Source organism: Spodoptera frugiperda, chromosome 18, assembly GCF_023101765.2.
Source record: "Spodoptera frugiperda isolate SF20-4 chromosome 18, AGI-APGP_CSIRO_Sfru_2.0, whole genome shotgun sequence".
Lineage (NCBI taxonomy): Eukaryota > Metazoa > Arthropoda > Insecta > Lepidoptera > Noctuidae > Spodoptera > Spodoptera frugiperda.
The window spans coordinates 391,751-409,144 of record NC_064229.1 but is presented as its reverse complement, the minus strand read 5'-3'; the positions used below and the strand labels follow the sequence as shown (position 1 = coordinate 409,144).

The 17,394-nt window shown below is 36.4% G+C and overlaps 1 protein-coding gene across 1 annotated transcript in view; it reads left to right on the top strand.

The window, feature by feature from the left end:
* The window catches only part of LOC118278165 (F-box/LRR-repeat protein 7), an 81,625-nt gene that overhangs the window by 54,846 nt on the left and 9,385 nt on the right, over positions 1 to 17,394 (top strand). The window contains exons 2-4 of the mRNA XM_035597262.2: positions 14,297 to 14,521; positions 15,392 to 15,583; positions 16,073 to 16,217. Coding sequence (XP_035453155.1) covers positions 14,306 to 14,521; positions 15,392 to 15,583; positions 16,073 to 16,217 — 553 coding nt within the window. The 5' untranslated portion in view covers positions 14,297 to 14,305. The remainder of the gene's footprint in view (positions 1 to 14,296; positions 14,522 to 15,391; positions 15,584 to 16,072; positions 16,218 to 17,394) is intronic.

The following is a 17,394-nucleotide window of genomic DNA, read 5'->3' as shown; positions in this document are numbered from 1 at the left end:
GTCCGTTTCTACCAGTGCTCTGCTATGTGTACCAATGAATGTGATATGTGGAAGCCAAACACATTCACAGCAACGTTGCATAGCACATTTCTAGTGGAAAAGTACGTTTAGGGATATTCTCAGGAATGAAAGTTTTATGTTGTTTGATAAATTACTATGATGATGATGAAGTAAACCACTCAATTATACCTCTAAAGACAATAATAGTTTCAAAAGTGCCTAATTTAGGATTAATTGAAATAAATGCTTTGACTTTGAAATATGACTTTATCAAAGTAAAGTTTCAACTATGTATAAACTTGGTCCAGAAATTAATATTATGAATATTTTGCTACGTAGCTCGAAAATGTATCGTAACATAATTATGTATTGAGTATGTATGTATTAAGCCTAATCCTCGATGTATCTATGCATTGCGTGGGCGGGCGACATTTGCGCATGGCGCCGGCACTATTTGACACACAAAATACACGTTTAAATCATCTATGTTGGCTTTATGTTGATAGACTATAGTAATGATTAATATTATTTATAATACGATGAATGTTTGAATATACTTACTAAGTCATACCAAGTTCAATTTCAGTCTGTGCGGGTCTGCGGACGGGGAGCAAGGGTAGCTCGCCACTCGACCAGAACCAGACCCGTGCGTACGGCGCGTCGCGTTTAGCGCGCGCCTCAAAGAGCGATCAAACCACCACAGATAGGGCCCAGTAGGGCTGATGCCTGAACCGGAGCTGCGGACCACCTAGCGGGTTTACCGGGTCTCTGGCTCGAAAAGCAGAAGTAGGAACGGGGTGGTTTTTAGTCAGTTTTGACAAGTTATAAAATGATTTTTCCCCTTTAAAAAAGTTCAATTTCAGTCTAAGTTTTACAAAATCATGACCCGAGTTTTGTACATGAGATCCCTTGCTCGGTACTTATGACAATTCAACCAATGACACAGGTCTTTTTAAAGTATGTTAATTTTAAAATAGTCTTTTAAAATAGAAGACAGTTTATCTACAAATCAATATAAATAAAAATAATTTTCCAACACTATTTAATTCTTATCTTATTATTAAATCTATCACAGTTATGTTTATATACATAACCGGTTTGTCAATTCCTATGTATTTCTGTTACCGATCTCCGAAACATTAATTAATTAATTTTAACATATTTATTGATACGATCTTGTAAAAACGAATTAATGCAGAATTTATATTATTTCTAAGACATATTTTTTATTAAATTTTTGTCCAATTAGTATTTGCAACTTAATTACATCTAATAAAGTTGTATTATTAAGGAGCTTTATTTACTCTACGTATTTATGTAATCTAAACTAAAAAAAAACATTGCAGTGTTTGTTTGTAATATTGAAATAAACATTTTTTACTACATGTATATGAATATAAATACGATACATACACCCAAATCACATTTGTCTGTCTGTGTATTTGTTCTGGCTAATCTCTGAAATGGCTGAATCAATTTTGACGTGACGGGAAAAAATAAGAAACTCAAATTCTGTCAGAAGTCATTATACTACGCGGACGAGGCCATGGGAAATAGGTTGTCCTAGAATATAAAGCTATTACTGAAATACCTCAGTAACACTTTACCCAATTCGGGAATAACTACCTCTTCCTTGACCAATTGTAGCTCTTGTGATCACTCTAACAACGAGGCAAGCCAAATAAATTATCTTAAAAACTAGATACAGATTTTATCAGCACTCAGTACAAATTATAATTCAGTGAAACCAATTACTGAATCTGTCCAAAGCATATTTTCATCTAATTACTGGAGCAAGTTCAGTCTAGACTATGTAGACTGGCAACACTGCCTGTGGCGTTTCGAAACATAATAATTATCAGTTATCTGGCTATGAAAGGATTAGATTTAAAAATTGAGAGAAGATTTATTTAATGTTGAACTTATTTCTTGTCCTATATACGCATATACATGTGTAAGCATTAGTGGGGGAGAGCCATGATTCAGGACGAGTTGACTGGCTCGACCGGAGTAATACCACGGCCTTTCCCAATCCCTGATTCCCCAACTACTCTTAAATTACTAACCCCCAGAAGGCCGGAAATGCAATTGTAACGCCTCTGGTGTTGCGGGTGTTCATGGGTGCGCGCGATTGCATACCACCAGGTGATCCCTCTGCTCGTTTACCGCCTTATACTATACAAAAACTATACAAAATATTGTCGAATATCGTATACATTTTTCTAGACTTAGTTGCTAGGCTACAATTTTCGAATACCAAAAACGTTATTTCACCGATTTAAAAAAAAGCAGGAGGTACTCATTTTATAGAATTGTTTACTTACTTTACATCTTCTACTAGTCCCCGAGACGAAATATTAAAAATACATGTACTCATAAAAATACATTGTGCAGCATTACTACTTTAGTATCACCTAAAACAAAATAACCAAAAACCAACCTTAACTTAAACATTACAAGTTCCATTTTCCAACAATCGCTTAAAAAGTAAAATGTCCAAATAGGTAGCAATAGTAGCTAATGCGTACCACGGCTTGAGTAAACATAATTATTAGGAGTACATCTCAAGTGCAGTCCGCGGCTATTGGAATAACACCACGGGTAAGCAAATACTGTTTGTGTATGTTAATGGAGTGCGAGCGAAAGGTTGCTAGGGTTGTCTATGCGTCTCTATGTAGATATTTTACAACGTTGTATTTAACTGGTCTCGGTGGTCGAGTGGTCGCAAGTGTGATATTGTCCGGCAAGTCAAGACCTCACAAACCATTACGACGGTTGTGTGGAGCTTAGTCTATAATAATGTTCCCTGTGTGGAAATGAAATAAATAAATAATAATAATAAATAAGGAGTCAGGCAAAGTATCGCTGGACTTTTTTCGCCTTTTCGTAAATTTCTCAGTAGTAGCCTAGTATAATGGCAATAGGCTCACCTCCTATTTATTACATGGGACTTATAACACAAATGGTGAAAAGCCAGTTCTTAGGACTTGTTTTCGAAACAAAATTGTTACTAAGGAATAGTTTAAGTAATCATTAAATGACTCTGAGTACGGCAGCAAGAATGATAAAATAAAAAACTTAGCAGCAAAGTTTAACTCCAATAATAGACTTGAGACGACATAAAAAAAGGTTTACTACAAAATTCAGAAGAAGACGAAATATGAATCTTCATTTAAATCCACACCGAAAATCTTTTCGCAAATAACTACGGTACTATAAATAACTACTTTAATAATCCATTATGTCAAAATGTCGCCCATTATAAACTGACACTTGACAGTAGACACAACTTTTACAACAGATAAGAAAGTCAAGAAAAAATGGATTTCAATTTGTGCCATTATTGCCAACTAAATGGGGCCTTTGTGCCATGCTAAGTCCTAGTCTGTGGAGCTATTCTGAAAGTTACTTTTGCAAAGTCATTTCTGAAGTCACGGTGAGATTAATGTTTCGTAATCTGAAAATAAGTGATTGCGACACTAACGCTAGGAGGTGATGATGGAAATGAGAAGAACTACGCCAGGTGAGTTTAGGTTTAGGCATTTTGACCCGTATAGTGGACTTTTAAACAGACTTATAAAAATATGATATTCTTAAGTTGACCTGTATGTATCATCTGTATATTTTGATGCCGTTTATGGATAGAAAATTGTAAAAAGGGTTTCATATTGATATTTTTAAAAACAATACTATTTATATATTATATTATTAATACGGTTATATAAATCGACTTTATTACCAACCGATTAAAAAACAGGAAGGTCGCAGGCGGTTTCTTTAAACGTAGTTTAATAAAAAAATATTATAATTTACCAATTCCAGAATAACTCAGCTGGTTTATAGTGATTGTCACTTTGACAGCCCTATTTCCAGAGAGAGGACACTTTCGAGCCAGTGGCACTTGATGAGCGGTCGGACCGCGTGTAACGTTCAACAGTTACAATAATAAAGTCTTGTAACGTTGTGACACTTTGTCATTTTACTGCCTTGGGAAATTATTCAATTTTCTTCATGTATGCTTACCTACATAGACATGTGGCGTGCGTGTGACTCTCTCATTGCATCTGACCAATATTTCTCGGGTCTAGTTTTAAGGGACTCATAACGTAAGTGGAAAAGTGGTTGTTACATTGTATATAACGTCTGTGTACCAATGCAGAGGTACACACACACAAATATAAAGGAAAGGTTCATGGCACAAGAGCGCGCCCACCGATACGATGGACGGATCAAATTAAAACTGCACTCAATGTTCCAATTTGCCAAAGCACGAGGAAGGCTGCAGTGCGCTTGGAGTGGCGACGAATAAAGCTTGTAAGAAGAAGACCTTTGCATGCCCTGTCGGGATTAAAAGGCGGTTGCAACCACTCGACCTACAAGTTTACAATATAATCCTTTGTCCTGAATCGACGAGGAATTTCGAAAGTCTATATTTTAGGTTATAAAAATTTTAATAAGAGCACGCATGTTTCTCTTTTTTGTGCCAAAAGTAGGTTACTAATCAATGAATAATTATGAAAAGATTTTTTAAAGTAAAAATCGATAAAAATTACGAAAGTTGCAAAATACACATAATCCTCATAAATTCACAATGAACTTAAGAAATAGACAACCCTACACCTAACGATTGAATCAGTAGTCGCCCATCTACAGGGCCTATACGGTACAGTTAGAATTTTAAACAAGTTGTTCCTCTCGTCACACATTGACACGTATCTACAGTTTATAGGAAAGAAACGAGGTTAAATACTTTAGGACATTTCCGTTATCTGTGGAGAATATCATAAACTGTGTATTAGAATGATAATGGGTATCGGAAATCAGAAATAGCTGAGATAATAGGGGCTTGGATCAATAATTTCATTTTATATTTATTGAAAAATTGCTTACTTCTGCGCGGTTTCACCCGCTCTGCTCAGTTGCTTTTGATGGTAGCATGATGTTAAATAAATTATAGCCTTCCTTGCTAAATGTACTACCCAACACAAAAATAATTATTCAAATTGATAAGAGTGGTTTAGGCGTAAAGAAAAGTCAGAGTCGTGGGTAATTTTCGTATAAATTACATAATTTTTCACCGACTCCAAACAAACTGTTCTAATAATTTTCTTAGATGCTCACGTTATTAATAAGCAAATGCTGTATGTGATTTTAGTATTTTATTTACAAAAACAGTACTACACATAAGTTTCGTTACAAAATCTATAGATACTCGTTTTAGTTTACTCGTATCTTATCCAACAATCGAACATACAATTAATTTATTTTTTATCAAAATAAAAGTGACCTTTGAGTAATTAAAGCCACACGTCAAAATTGCAGCAATTAATTCCCTAACGACACAATGATCACAAGTTAGACATCCCATATCAAAGAGATCCCTTAAAAGCATAGACTGACATTTGAACTCAGTAATCCGATTAAAAGTAAAAGTACTAAAAACTTTTAATTGAAAGTTGAAACTCGTCTCACAGATTCGATAAAAAATAATTTTCCATTTGTGTCAGTTGTGAAAACCTTCTAATACCGTCCTATTCTAAGGGATATAATTCACGCATACATTAAGCGTTATTTCACGCCGGTTTTCAGTGGTGCCGTGGTACCACTCCCTTCGAGCCAAGCCAAGATACGCAGAGCTGCGGATGACTTAGCTGGTTACCGAGACTCTGGCTTGAAGCAGATGTAGGAATGGGATGGGTTTCAGTCAGTAAGAGTCTGAGACTCCCTGTCCCCTCAGCCAAGGCGGGAAAAGACATTGGATGACTTTCCTCTTCAATAAAAGTTTATTTTTTTATTGAAGAGGAAAGTCATCCAATGTTTTTTCCGTTAACGTTGTCCCACACTATAATTTTCTGCTGTGTCGTGGGTGCGTTTACAAACAACAATTTTATGGATTCCACAAAAATTTGTTTTGTGCGCAAACCCACTACACGTAGTCAGTTGACCAGCTACCGCGCCAACCATGCAGTCATCCAATTCACTCCATCACATCCAATGTGCATCTCTGTCAAATGCCAATGTTAATTTGATTTACAATTACAATTTTACCTATAATAACTTCAATACATTTAAAGGCTGTCACGAACATAACCAATATAAATTAACTGACAGGCTAAAATTAAGTTTCTATAAGCAATAGCAAGTTCAATCGAAATACACATAGCTCATAAATGTGCATGAGTGGTACAGATGACAAACTCGTTTGATTTATACTTCCATTGTAAGATACGCGTTTAATTGTGAAATAAGGCCGGGGTACTGTATATTATGGTTGAGAAGGAAATAGACAGAAGTGTAGTTAAGGTATTTATTTTATCCGGAGCTGAGGACTACCTAGCGGGTTTACCGGGGCTTCGGCTCGAAACACAGGAGTGGGAACGGGGTGGTTTTTAGTCAATAAGTTTTTAGTCAGTCTCGCCAAAGGCGAGACAAGTCATTTGATGATCCCCCCCTTAAAAGAAGAGATTATATGTTTGTTGAAAATTATCTCTTTCGATAGAAGAATACCTAAGAAACTTTACATTTTGCTGCTTTGTCGAGCAATTGCTTTTGTGTATTACACTAATACTATAAATGTGAAAGTTTGTTTGTTTGGATGTTTGTCCATCAATCATACTGAAAGGATTTTGATGAAATTTGGTATACAGACAGGATATCCGCTGACTTGGGTGATAGAATATTTTATATCCCACGAAAACGCGAATGAAGCCATTAGCAGAAGCTAGTTTAATAATGTAGTCAGTCACAAGCAGACTCAGTTCTCCTTTTAAATTGATCGTAATGGTTCTTCTGTTATCTAACTACATGGTAAAAGGAACCAGTATGTGAGTATGTGATGTGTACACATCAAAGTCGGCGGACGAAGGAGATATACGACGGAATAGAGTAGGTTACCTCTTTATAAAGGTCCGTAATAGTTACAGCGCTCTTTGATCCGGCCATACGGACTACGGACGTTAGGAGGTACCTAACTAAATGTTTTGCGAAAGTAAAGTTTTTGTTTCAGTGTTGTGTTTGTTGGGTATGAAGTGCCAGTTGCAAGCTAATGGTTAGGTAGATGAAAATAAAATGTGTTTTCATTTGAAACTTCTGGAAGTAGTTTCGCTAGAGAACACCGATAGATAGAGACAATTTATTTAATATTGTAATATTTATTTGCTTTGACGTTCCAAAAGTGCCTTCCCTGTATATTTGAAATAAATAACTATTGCTTTAACTTTAATTATTATTATATTAGTCGAGTAATCGAAAGTGAAGCGTTTAGCATAAGGTTTGTTTTTTTCTCAAGCCGTTAATCAGCTTGTTCCGGCAAGTTCCGGAGCTGCGGAAACAGGAGTAGGAACGGGGTAAATTTTAGTCATTAAGAGTCTGACACTCCCTTTCGCCTCGCTCAAGGCGGGAGAAGTCATAGGATGATTTTCCCGCTTAAAAAAGCCGGTTAAAGTATTAAAGTATTTTCTATTTCGAAAATTCTAAGTTGTTTGTAGTCTAAAGTTTGGAGTTATCTCAAAATAAACCCATAATGTGTCAAAAAATCAACAGATACCGTACTTTATAAATACACCTCGGTCTGATTCTCGAAAACCACTTCAAGTATTGAAGGAGGAGGTAGATTAATAGACGCAATAATATCTTACAAGTACGACCTAAATATCTGAATGCATCAACTAATGAATATGTAAACTTCGACAACGTATATTTAATAGCAATCAAAATCAAAACCTCCGCACGTGTGAATAAGGTTATAATTTGCGTATTAATTGTACAATTGACAGATTGTGGAACATTAATTAGCGCCTATGGTCTTATAGTAATGTCTTTTTGTATGGTAATGTAAAGGTTCGTGACAAATTATTGTTTATTCAGCTGGAAGTGAGAATTTTGTGTTTGTTTGTATAGAGGTTTTTTTGTTTACTTAATTTTCAAAGAAAGAAAGACAGTAAGAAAGAAATAAATAAAAAAAAGAAAGAAAATAAGAAAGTAAGTAAGAAAGAAAGAAAGACAGAAAGAAAGAACGAGAGAGAGAGAGAGAGAGAGAGAGAGAGAGAGAGAGAGAGAGAGAGAGAGAGAGAGAGAGAGAGAGAAAGAAAAAGGAAATAATAATTATAGACACACACACACACATACACACACACACACACACACACACAAATAAATGAAATAACCGTACTCAGAGACAGTGAATGATTACTTAAACATTACCTTAGTAACGATTTTGTTTTGAAACAGTTCAGGTTTATCAGAGAGCGCTGCTTTGGTCTTTGTCAAGCGTAACTAATCCGAATCCTATAGTCGATTCTTGTGACAACTGCGGGAAGAAATATAGTGGGAAGGGGAGGGGGTTAATATAGGAATGGTGAAAATAATGTGTTTTTCACCATCTAGCTTGATTTCAATTGGTTCATGGGAGTAATAACTAATAACTGGCACATTGTGATGGAAACGTATGAGATTGTACGAGTTGAAACAAAAAAACCAAAGCTTTGACATATCAAATCTTTGTTTACAGCTCACAAGCTGTGATTATGTTTTGATTATGAATAGTGTGGCGCCGTCACACTTTGTATGAGTGCTACAAAAACGTTTTAATTACTATGTGTGAACTATTTACTTCCATCATTGTTATAAATAGTATGCGAATGCACACATACTATAAAGCCAGCAACGCACTTGTAACGCCAGAGGCGTTACAAGTGCGTTGCTGGCTTAAGAATTTTGGGGCTTTGGGGGTTAAGAATTTAAGGGTTGTTGGCATAGGCGTAGCCAGGTTTTAGTATCGGGAGGGGTTCAAGAAAGTAAAACGAACAAAACAATCAGTAGTTAATAGTTATATTTAAGATATAAGTAGCTAGTAACTGGTTACCAGTTGGCTACGCCTATGGTTGTTGGGGATTGGGAAGATTGGGAAAACAACGCAAGTGTTGTTTCACGTCAGTTTTCTTTGAGGCCGTGGTATCACTCCAGTCGAGCCGTCCCATTCGTGCCGAAGCATAGCTCGCCCACACTTATGGATATCCACATGTTTGTATGGATTCCCTTTACGCTAATAATTCTATGGAATTTGAAATGAAAGTTGGTTTTATGTTGTTATGGACAAAAACAAGTTACTTCCATACTTGAGATTACTATTAAATATGCCAAAAGTAATGAAATGAAATATTAATAAACATATAAGGAATTAATTAATCTGGTTAGTTGACAATGTTGCAAACTTGTATACCTCCTAAGGTATTATACATAGGTGTTTGAAGCTTACAAGACTACGTTTCATTTTACCGGCTACGCTACTGACGTTTTAAATTAGGTTAATCCTTTACTTTGCTTGTCAATAAAATGTTTAAAGGCGCATTCATGTTGAGAGGGGTTTATAAGATTTATTGAGAATATATTAATTTAAGATTGGTTAAGTTATTAATGGATGCAGGTTGCTTTAAACCAGATAATCTGGAAGTCACTGGGGGAAGCCTGTGGTCAGGAGTGGGCATCTTGTGGTTTATATGTTTATGATGATATAATAGTGAAGTTATTACGAACATTCTTATTACTTGGTGGATCAGTTAGTCGGTGACTGTTTAGGAAAAGTATTAGGTTTTTGTTTTGAAATAATCTTATTTTAGTTAGCGACGACCACAATACATAATTATGATTTTTAACAGGTGGAATTTGAAACTACTTTCCATTCAGTAATGCAATGTATATTTGTCGTATGTTTGTACTTTTCATTCATCTATATGTCATATGTTTTTATAAATGTTTTATGTATTAAGAATAGCCTGATACTATATAGGAGATACTCCTGAGTCATTGGGTGCTTTTATAAACATACAAGTTCACATACACATGACACCCAGACTCGAAGCAACAATTTGTGGATCACACAAAGAGTCGCTCCGTGCGGGAATTGAACCATACCACAGTCCAACCGTGCTGTCATAAGATTAATAAGTAACTATTGACTTAACTAGGTAATACATATTATATGCTTGTAAATCTGTGAACTACATATTTCCAAACCAAAATATTTCGAAAACATACTCAATTAGCAACGCACCTTTACAATTATTATGAAGCTTAATTTGTCCATTAGTACATTTAAAGCAAAGTCGTGGTACTGCTGCCATTTTATAAAAGAAATAAGGCCGGGGTACTGTATATTATGGTTGAGAAGGAAATAGACAGAAGTGTAGTTAAGGTATTTATTTTATCCGGAGCTGAGGACTACCTAGCGGGTTTACCGGGGCTTCGGCTCGAAACACAGGAGTGGGAACGGGGTGGTTTTTAGTCAATAAGTTTTTAGTCAGTCTCGCCAAAGGCGAGACAAGTCATTTGATGATCCCCCCCTTAAAAGAAGAGATTATATGTTTGTTGAAAATTATCTCTTTCGATAGAAGAATACCTAAGAAACTTTACATTTTGCTGCTTTGTCGAGCAATTGCTTTTGTGTATTACACTAATACTATAAATGTGAAAGTTTGTTTGTTTGGATGTTTGTCCATCAATCATACTGAAAGGATTTTGATGAAATTTGGTATACAGACAGGATATCCGCTGACTTGGGTGATAGAATATTTTATATCCCACGAAAACGCGAATGAAGCCATTAGCAGAAGCTAGTTTAATAATGTAGTCAGTCACAAGCAGACTCAGTTCTCCTTTTAAATTGATCGTAATGGTTCTTCTGTTATCTAACTACATGGTAAAAGGAACCAGTATGTGAGTATGTGATGTGTACACATCAAAGTCGGCGGACGAAGGAGATATACGACGGAATAGAGTAGGTTACCTCTTTATAAAGGTCCGTAATAGTTACAGCGCTCTTTGATCCGGCCATACGGACTACGGACGTTAGGAGGTACCTAACTAAATGTTTTGCGAAAGTAAAGTTTTTGTTTCAGTGTTGTGTTTGTTGGGTATGAAGTGCCAGTTGCAAGCTAATGGTTAGGTAGATGAAAATAAAATGTGTTTTCATTTGAAACTTCTGGAAGTAGTTTCGCTAGAGAACACCGATAGATAGAGACAATTTATTTAATATTGTAATATTTATTTGCTTTGACGTTCCAAAAGTGCCTTCCCTGTATATTTGAAATAAATAACTATTGCTTTAACTTTAATTATTATTATATTAGTCGAGTAATCGAAAGTGAAGCGTTTAGCATAAGGTTTGTTTTTTTCTCAAGCCGTTAATCAGCTTGTTCCGGCAAGTTCCGGAGCTGCGGAAACAGGAGTAGGAACGGGGTAAATTTTAGTCATTAAGAGTCTGACACTCCCTTTCGCCTCGGGAGAGAGAAGTCATTGGATAATTTTTCCGCTTAAAAAAAGCCGGTTAAAGTATTAAAGTTTTTTCTATTTCGAAAAGTCTAAGTTGTTAATAGTCTAAAATTTGGAGTTATCTCAAAATAATCCCATAATGAGGCAAACATTCAGTAAGTACTTTATAAAACATCTCGCTCTGAATCTCGAAAACCACTTCAAGTAATGAAGGAGGAGGTAGATTAATAGACGCAATAATATCTTACAAGTACGACCTAAATATCTGAATGCATCGACTAATGAATATGTAAACTTCGACAACGTATATTTAATGGCAATCAAAATCAAAACCTCCGCACGTGTGAATAAGGTTATAATTTGCGTATTAATTATACAATTGACAGATTGTGGAACATTAATTAGCGCCTATGGTCCTATAGTAATGTCTTTTTGTATGGTAATGTAAAGGCTCGTGACAAATTATTGTTTATTCAGTTGGAAGTGAGAATTTTGTGTTTGTTTGTATAGAGGTTTGTTTGTTTAATTTATTTTGAAAGAAAGAAAGACAGATAGAAAGTAAGAAAGAAAAAGAGAAACAAAGTCAAAGTCAAAATCATTTATTTCAAATAGACCAGGAAGGCACTTTTGAACGTCAAAGACAGAAAAAGAGAAATAAAGAAATAAAAAATAAAATAACAAACATAATTATCAACAAAAATGAATGTAATTACCGTAATCGTATCGTATCGTAGACATTTAATGATTACTTAAACATGTCCTAAGTAACGATTTTGTTCCGAAAACAATTCAGGTTTATTAGAGAGCGCAGCTTTGGTCTTTGTCAAACGTAACTAATCCGAATCCTACAGTCGATTTTTGTGACAACTGCAATAAGAAATATAGTGGGAAGGGGAGGGAGTTAATATAGGAATGGTGAAAATAATGTATTTTTCACCATGTAGCTTGATTTCAATGGTTCATGGGACAAATTACTAATAACTTGCACATTGTGATGAATACGTATGAGATTGTGCGAGATTGAAACAAAAAATAAAAAGCAAAGCTTTGACATATCAAATCTTTGTTTACAGCTCATAAGCTGTGATTATGTGAATAGTGTGACGCGCTGTCACACTTTGTATGAGTCTTGCAAAAACGTTTTAATTACTATGTGTGAACTATTTATTTCCATCATTGTAGTCATAGTATCTATCTATACCATATTATCAAGCCATTTGAGTATATGTGTATGTATGAATACACATGTGTGTATGAATTCCCTTTTCATTAATAACTCTATGGAATTTGAAAGAAAATTTTGTTTCGTGTTGTTGTTTTCTGTCCTGGAGTAAAACAAGTCATATTTATGTTTGCGAAAATATAACTTAAGACTCTCTTAAAATTAGCTCTGATCAGAAATTATCTCCAATCGTTTCTTACTTACCATCATTGGCCTGTTGGGTTTGTATATCATAAAATAATTTGAAGAGGGAGTTTATACGTGACCAAAGTTATGGGCAAAACCAAGCTAGCTCCATACTTGAGAATACTATTAAATATGCTAAAAGTAATGACATGTAATATTAATAAACATATAAGGAATTAATTAATCTGGTTTGTTGACAATGTTGCAAACTGGTATCCCTCCTGCTAAGGTATTATACATAGGTGTTTGAAGCTTACAAGACCGCGTTTCATTTTACCGGCTACGCTACTGACGCTTGAAATTAGGTTAATCCTTTACTTTGCTTGTCAATAAAATGTTTAAAGGCGCATTCATGTTGAGAGGGGTTTATAAGATTTATAGAGAATATATTAATTTAAGATTGGTTAAGTTATTTATTGATGCAGGTTGCTTTGAACTGGCTGATCTGGAAGTCACTGGGGGAAGCCTATGGTCAGTAGTGGACATCTTGAGGTTGATATGGTTATGATGATATAATAGTGAAGTTATTATGAACATTCTTATTACTTGGTGGATCAGTTGGTCAGTGACTGGTATAGGAAGAGTTAGGATTTCCTTTTGAAAAAATAAAAATTAGTTAGCTCTAGTTTGGTGTTTGGTGTTCTGCCGCAATATACTCATTCACACAATACATATGACTTAACTGGTGGAATTTGGAAGAAACTTTCCATTCAATAATGCAATGTATATTTGTCATATGTTTTTATAAATGTTTTATGTATTAAGAATACTGCGTCTCTTGTGTCTGTATGGGTGTGTTTACTAACATACAAGTTCACATACACATGACACCCAGACGCGAAGCAACAATTTGTGGATCACACAAATAGTTGCTCCGTGCGGGAATCGAACCATACCACAGTCCAACCTTGCCGTCATAAGATTAATAAGTAACTATGGACTTAACTAGGTAATACATATTATATGCCTTTATATCTGTAAACTACATATTTCCAAACCATAATATTTCGAAAACATACCCAATTAGAAACGCACCTTTACAATTATGAGTCTTAATTTGTCCATTAGTACATTTAAAGCAAACTCGTGGCCCTGCCGCCATTTTATAATTTCCATTTATATTGTCAATAGGAACGATTTAATGTATAACAAATTAGTACAATTTGCGCTATTTATTATGGAAACTGTTGCTCTAATGTTTGCAATCAAAATTAAGCCATAATTTCTCAGTTGACATAATTATTTCTGTCACTATCGATATTTGAATGGTTGTGTTAATTGCGGATTGCAATTTGCAATTGATCAAGCATTTTGATTTTGTCGCCTTCTGTTTGTGTGTTTGGTTTCTACATGGGTTATACAATATGAAAGTAATTATCTATGTATTTACTTGGACTCTATCTTCAGTCAAATTATTTCATTACTTTTTACCTGAAAGTGTAAGTAATAGATATATATCCGTACGTTAACACAAGCTTTTGCATTTATAATATAAGGAGCAGAGTAAAATATTGAGTACTTTTCACGATGTAGCGACAAAAAATTAAATTAAATAAATACACAGTTCCTTTCACAATAGTGGGGAAAACAGTCAACTAACTTTCTATTCCTTCTTTCCAGGGTCTCGTCATGTCAAGCGGTAGTTGCTCGGGGCCCGGCGTGTGCGGGGGAGCCCGGCGCAGGCCCCCGCCGCCGCCCGAGCCGGCCCTGTCTCTAGCTGCCGACCTCAGCGAGCTCAGTCTCGACCAGGGCTACCACACCCTCGCAGACTGCGGCCCACCGAGAAGAAGAAGAGATAATACTCTCAATGATGCCTTGTGGTTGAAGATTTTGTCTTACCTTGAGGTTTGTAAATGAGACATTGTTTTAAAAGTTCTGGTTATAAGTTTTTTTATGGTATAAGCCGGTAAACGAGCAGACGGATCACCTGATGGTAAGCAATCATCGTCGCCCATAGACATCCGAAACACCAAAAACGCTTCAAGTGCGATGCCGGGACCCTCTTGGGGGTCCCATTTAAGGGTTGTTGGGGAAACGACGGTTGGGAAGAGGCATCCGGTAACCTCACTCATACAACGAAAGCGTTGTTTCACGTCGGTTTTCTGTGAGACTGTGGTATTACTCCCGTCGAGCCGGCCCATTAAAATCGTACCTAATTATTTACATCAATATACCAAAACGGAAATTATTAATTATGTTTGTTGTTACATGTTTGTTTATCATATTAAAACCGATTGATTTTCATGAAAAAACATTAAACATCAACATCAATAACACCCTTCTTACAGTCGGGTAAATATCTATTCAGCTTCTCGGAAGGAGAGTGTAGAGATGTTTATTTTCGTGTTCCGATTGTAAACCCATTGTAATATTGTAATGTTTTGGTCCTCACGCTCATGTTTCAGTACCTAAGAAAATTTAATTAGATATAGGCCATCAGGGGATACGTTCACACGTTTGTACAATCACATAGACAAATATATTTTTACAAACAATCCAACACCTTGGGTTTGATAAAGGCCATAATATTTTTTATAACACATTGAACGCCGTGATGGTCACCGGTGACCGACGTTAGCGGAGGATTTGTCTTCAACACTTTGCTTTTGGTAGTCAAAGACTTAAATAAATAAATTAACAGGTATCCTTACCAATGGTTAGCAAATATTAAAAGAGCTGTACATACAGAATGATTCATAAGAACACTATCCACAGGTATCAGACCTCTGCCGAATGTCTCGAGTGTGTCGACGATGGGCGAGGCTCACCACGCGCCTGATCACCAGGCCAGAAGCCTGGAAGAAGGTGAGGGCAGCAGGTCCCTTGGAGATCGCGGCCAGGTGTGCTGGAGCCAGGGCAGGACCTTGCGTCAGCTCCGTTAAGGAATGGCGGTCGAAAAACTGTGCGGTGAGTTTTGTATACTTTTTTTGAACACTCTTGTGCCTTATTACAATTTTTTCTTCTGATTTATTAATGTAGTTACAAATTAAAAGTTGAATATACAAAATTAAAATAAAATGTTGTGGATTCGGAGGTTTAAGACACTCGCTTCTCATGCATGAGGGCACGGTTTCGGAACCTATCAGCAGCAATTGCCAATGTGACTGTTTCCGAGTTAAATGTACTTTCTAAGATTATTTAAACACTACTGACAAACGGTGAAGGAAAACATCGTGAGCAAACCTGGGCTTATTGTGTCTTATTTTAAGTTTGAAATTGCCAAACCTGCATTGAATAAGCGCCATGAGTAATGCTGAAACCTTCTCCGTGTGAGAAGAGGCCTTTGGTCAGCAATGGCCACTTATAGGCTGTTGATGTGATGTGACATAAATTGAAAATAAAATTGCTTATAACTTGCCCTTCAAACCATATACTAATCTTCATGTTTGTCTCCAGGTAACAGTAGCGAGTGCCCAATTGCTGGTGGCTACATTCAGGAACCTGACGCACTTGGCAGTGACGGGATCCAGTAGCATGGACGCCAGAGCCATGGCGCCCCTCATCACAGACCTCACGGATTTGAGGCATATAGACCTTACAGGTGACTAATAAGACATTAACCTCCTATGTAATGTATATACCTAAGTTGTATAGAGGGACGCGCGATCTCGTCCACGTGTAAGTGCGGGTCTGCGGACAGTGAGCAAGAGTAGTTCGCCGCCCGACCAGAAGCAGAGGCGGCGTGCCTTAAAGAGCCATCAGATCACCACAGATGGGGCTGCACCACAGTAAGGCTGATGCCGACCTGGAGTTGTCGACTGACTAGTGGAAAACCGGGTTTTTGGCTCGAAAAGCATGAGTAGGAATTGGGTTTAGTCAGTAAGAGTCTGACATTCCCTCTCGTCTCGCCCAAGGCTAGAAAAGTTATTGGATAATTTCCCCCCATCAAAAAAAGTCCTGCTGTGGACTGTCACCTGTTGATGTTAATGACCAAGGCCTAGCTGAAGCGTCAAGTGAAATACATTATTGATTGCCAAAACACAATGTGAAAGTTAAACCAGACTAGGTACTAATAAGATTTTAGACAATCATTCAAGCAATATAATTTTACACAAAAGAAACTATCTTATCTAACCATTGAGCGAGAATACGTAAGTCTCAGTCGCTTCCAATAATGAGAATAGTCTTACACCGCTTCCCTCAAATCTATGGGGAAATTAAGTCTCACTCTACAGGTGTAGCAAAATCAATATTTATTACTCTTCCCTAATATAATTATTTTATCATAGAAACTTCAACTAAAGCCTACAAGCCAGGCCACAGTTTCAATCTTCAAAGTTACCAATATTGGTTTTATAATAAAGTTTTCAAACTTGATCCTTTGAAGTTACCTGGTGTGTGTAGTTATTGGATATTATAATATGCTTGCGAACTAATTCTATTTACTTGTAAGATTGATTTTGTTTACTTTAATTTTTTATGGTATAAGCCGGTAAACGAGCAGACGGATCACCTAATGGCAAGCAATCGCCGCCGTCCATGGACACCCGGAACACCAGAGGAATTCCGATCACCTCACTCACACATCAAACCACAGCGCAAGCGTTGTGTCACGTCGGTTTTCTGTAAGACCATGGTATCACTCCGGTGGAGCCCAGCAGTGCCGAAGCATGGCTCTCAGTTAAAGCAAATAACCTAAACATGAACTTACTTATCACATCTGCCCTTTAGATAAAAGATGCCTAAGTGTATTTGATATTATTATTATAACTGGTTAT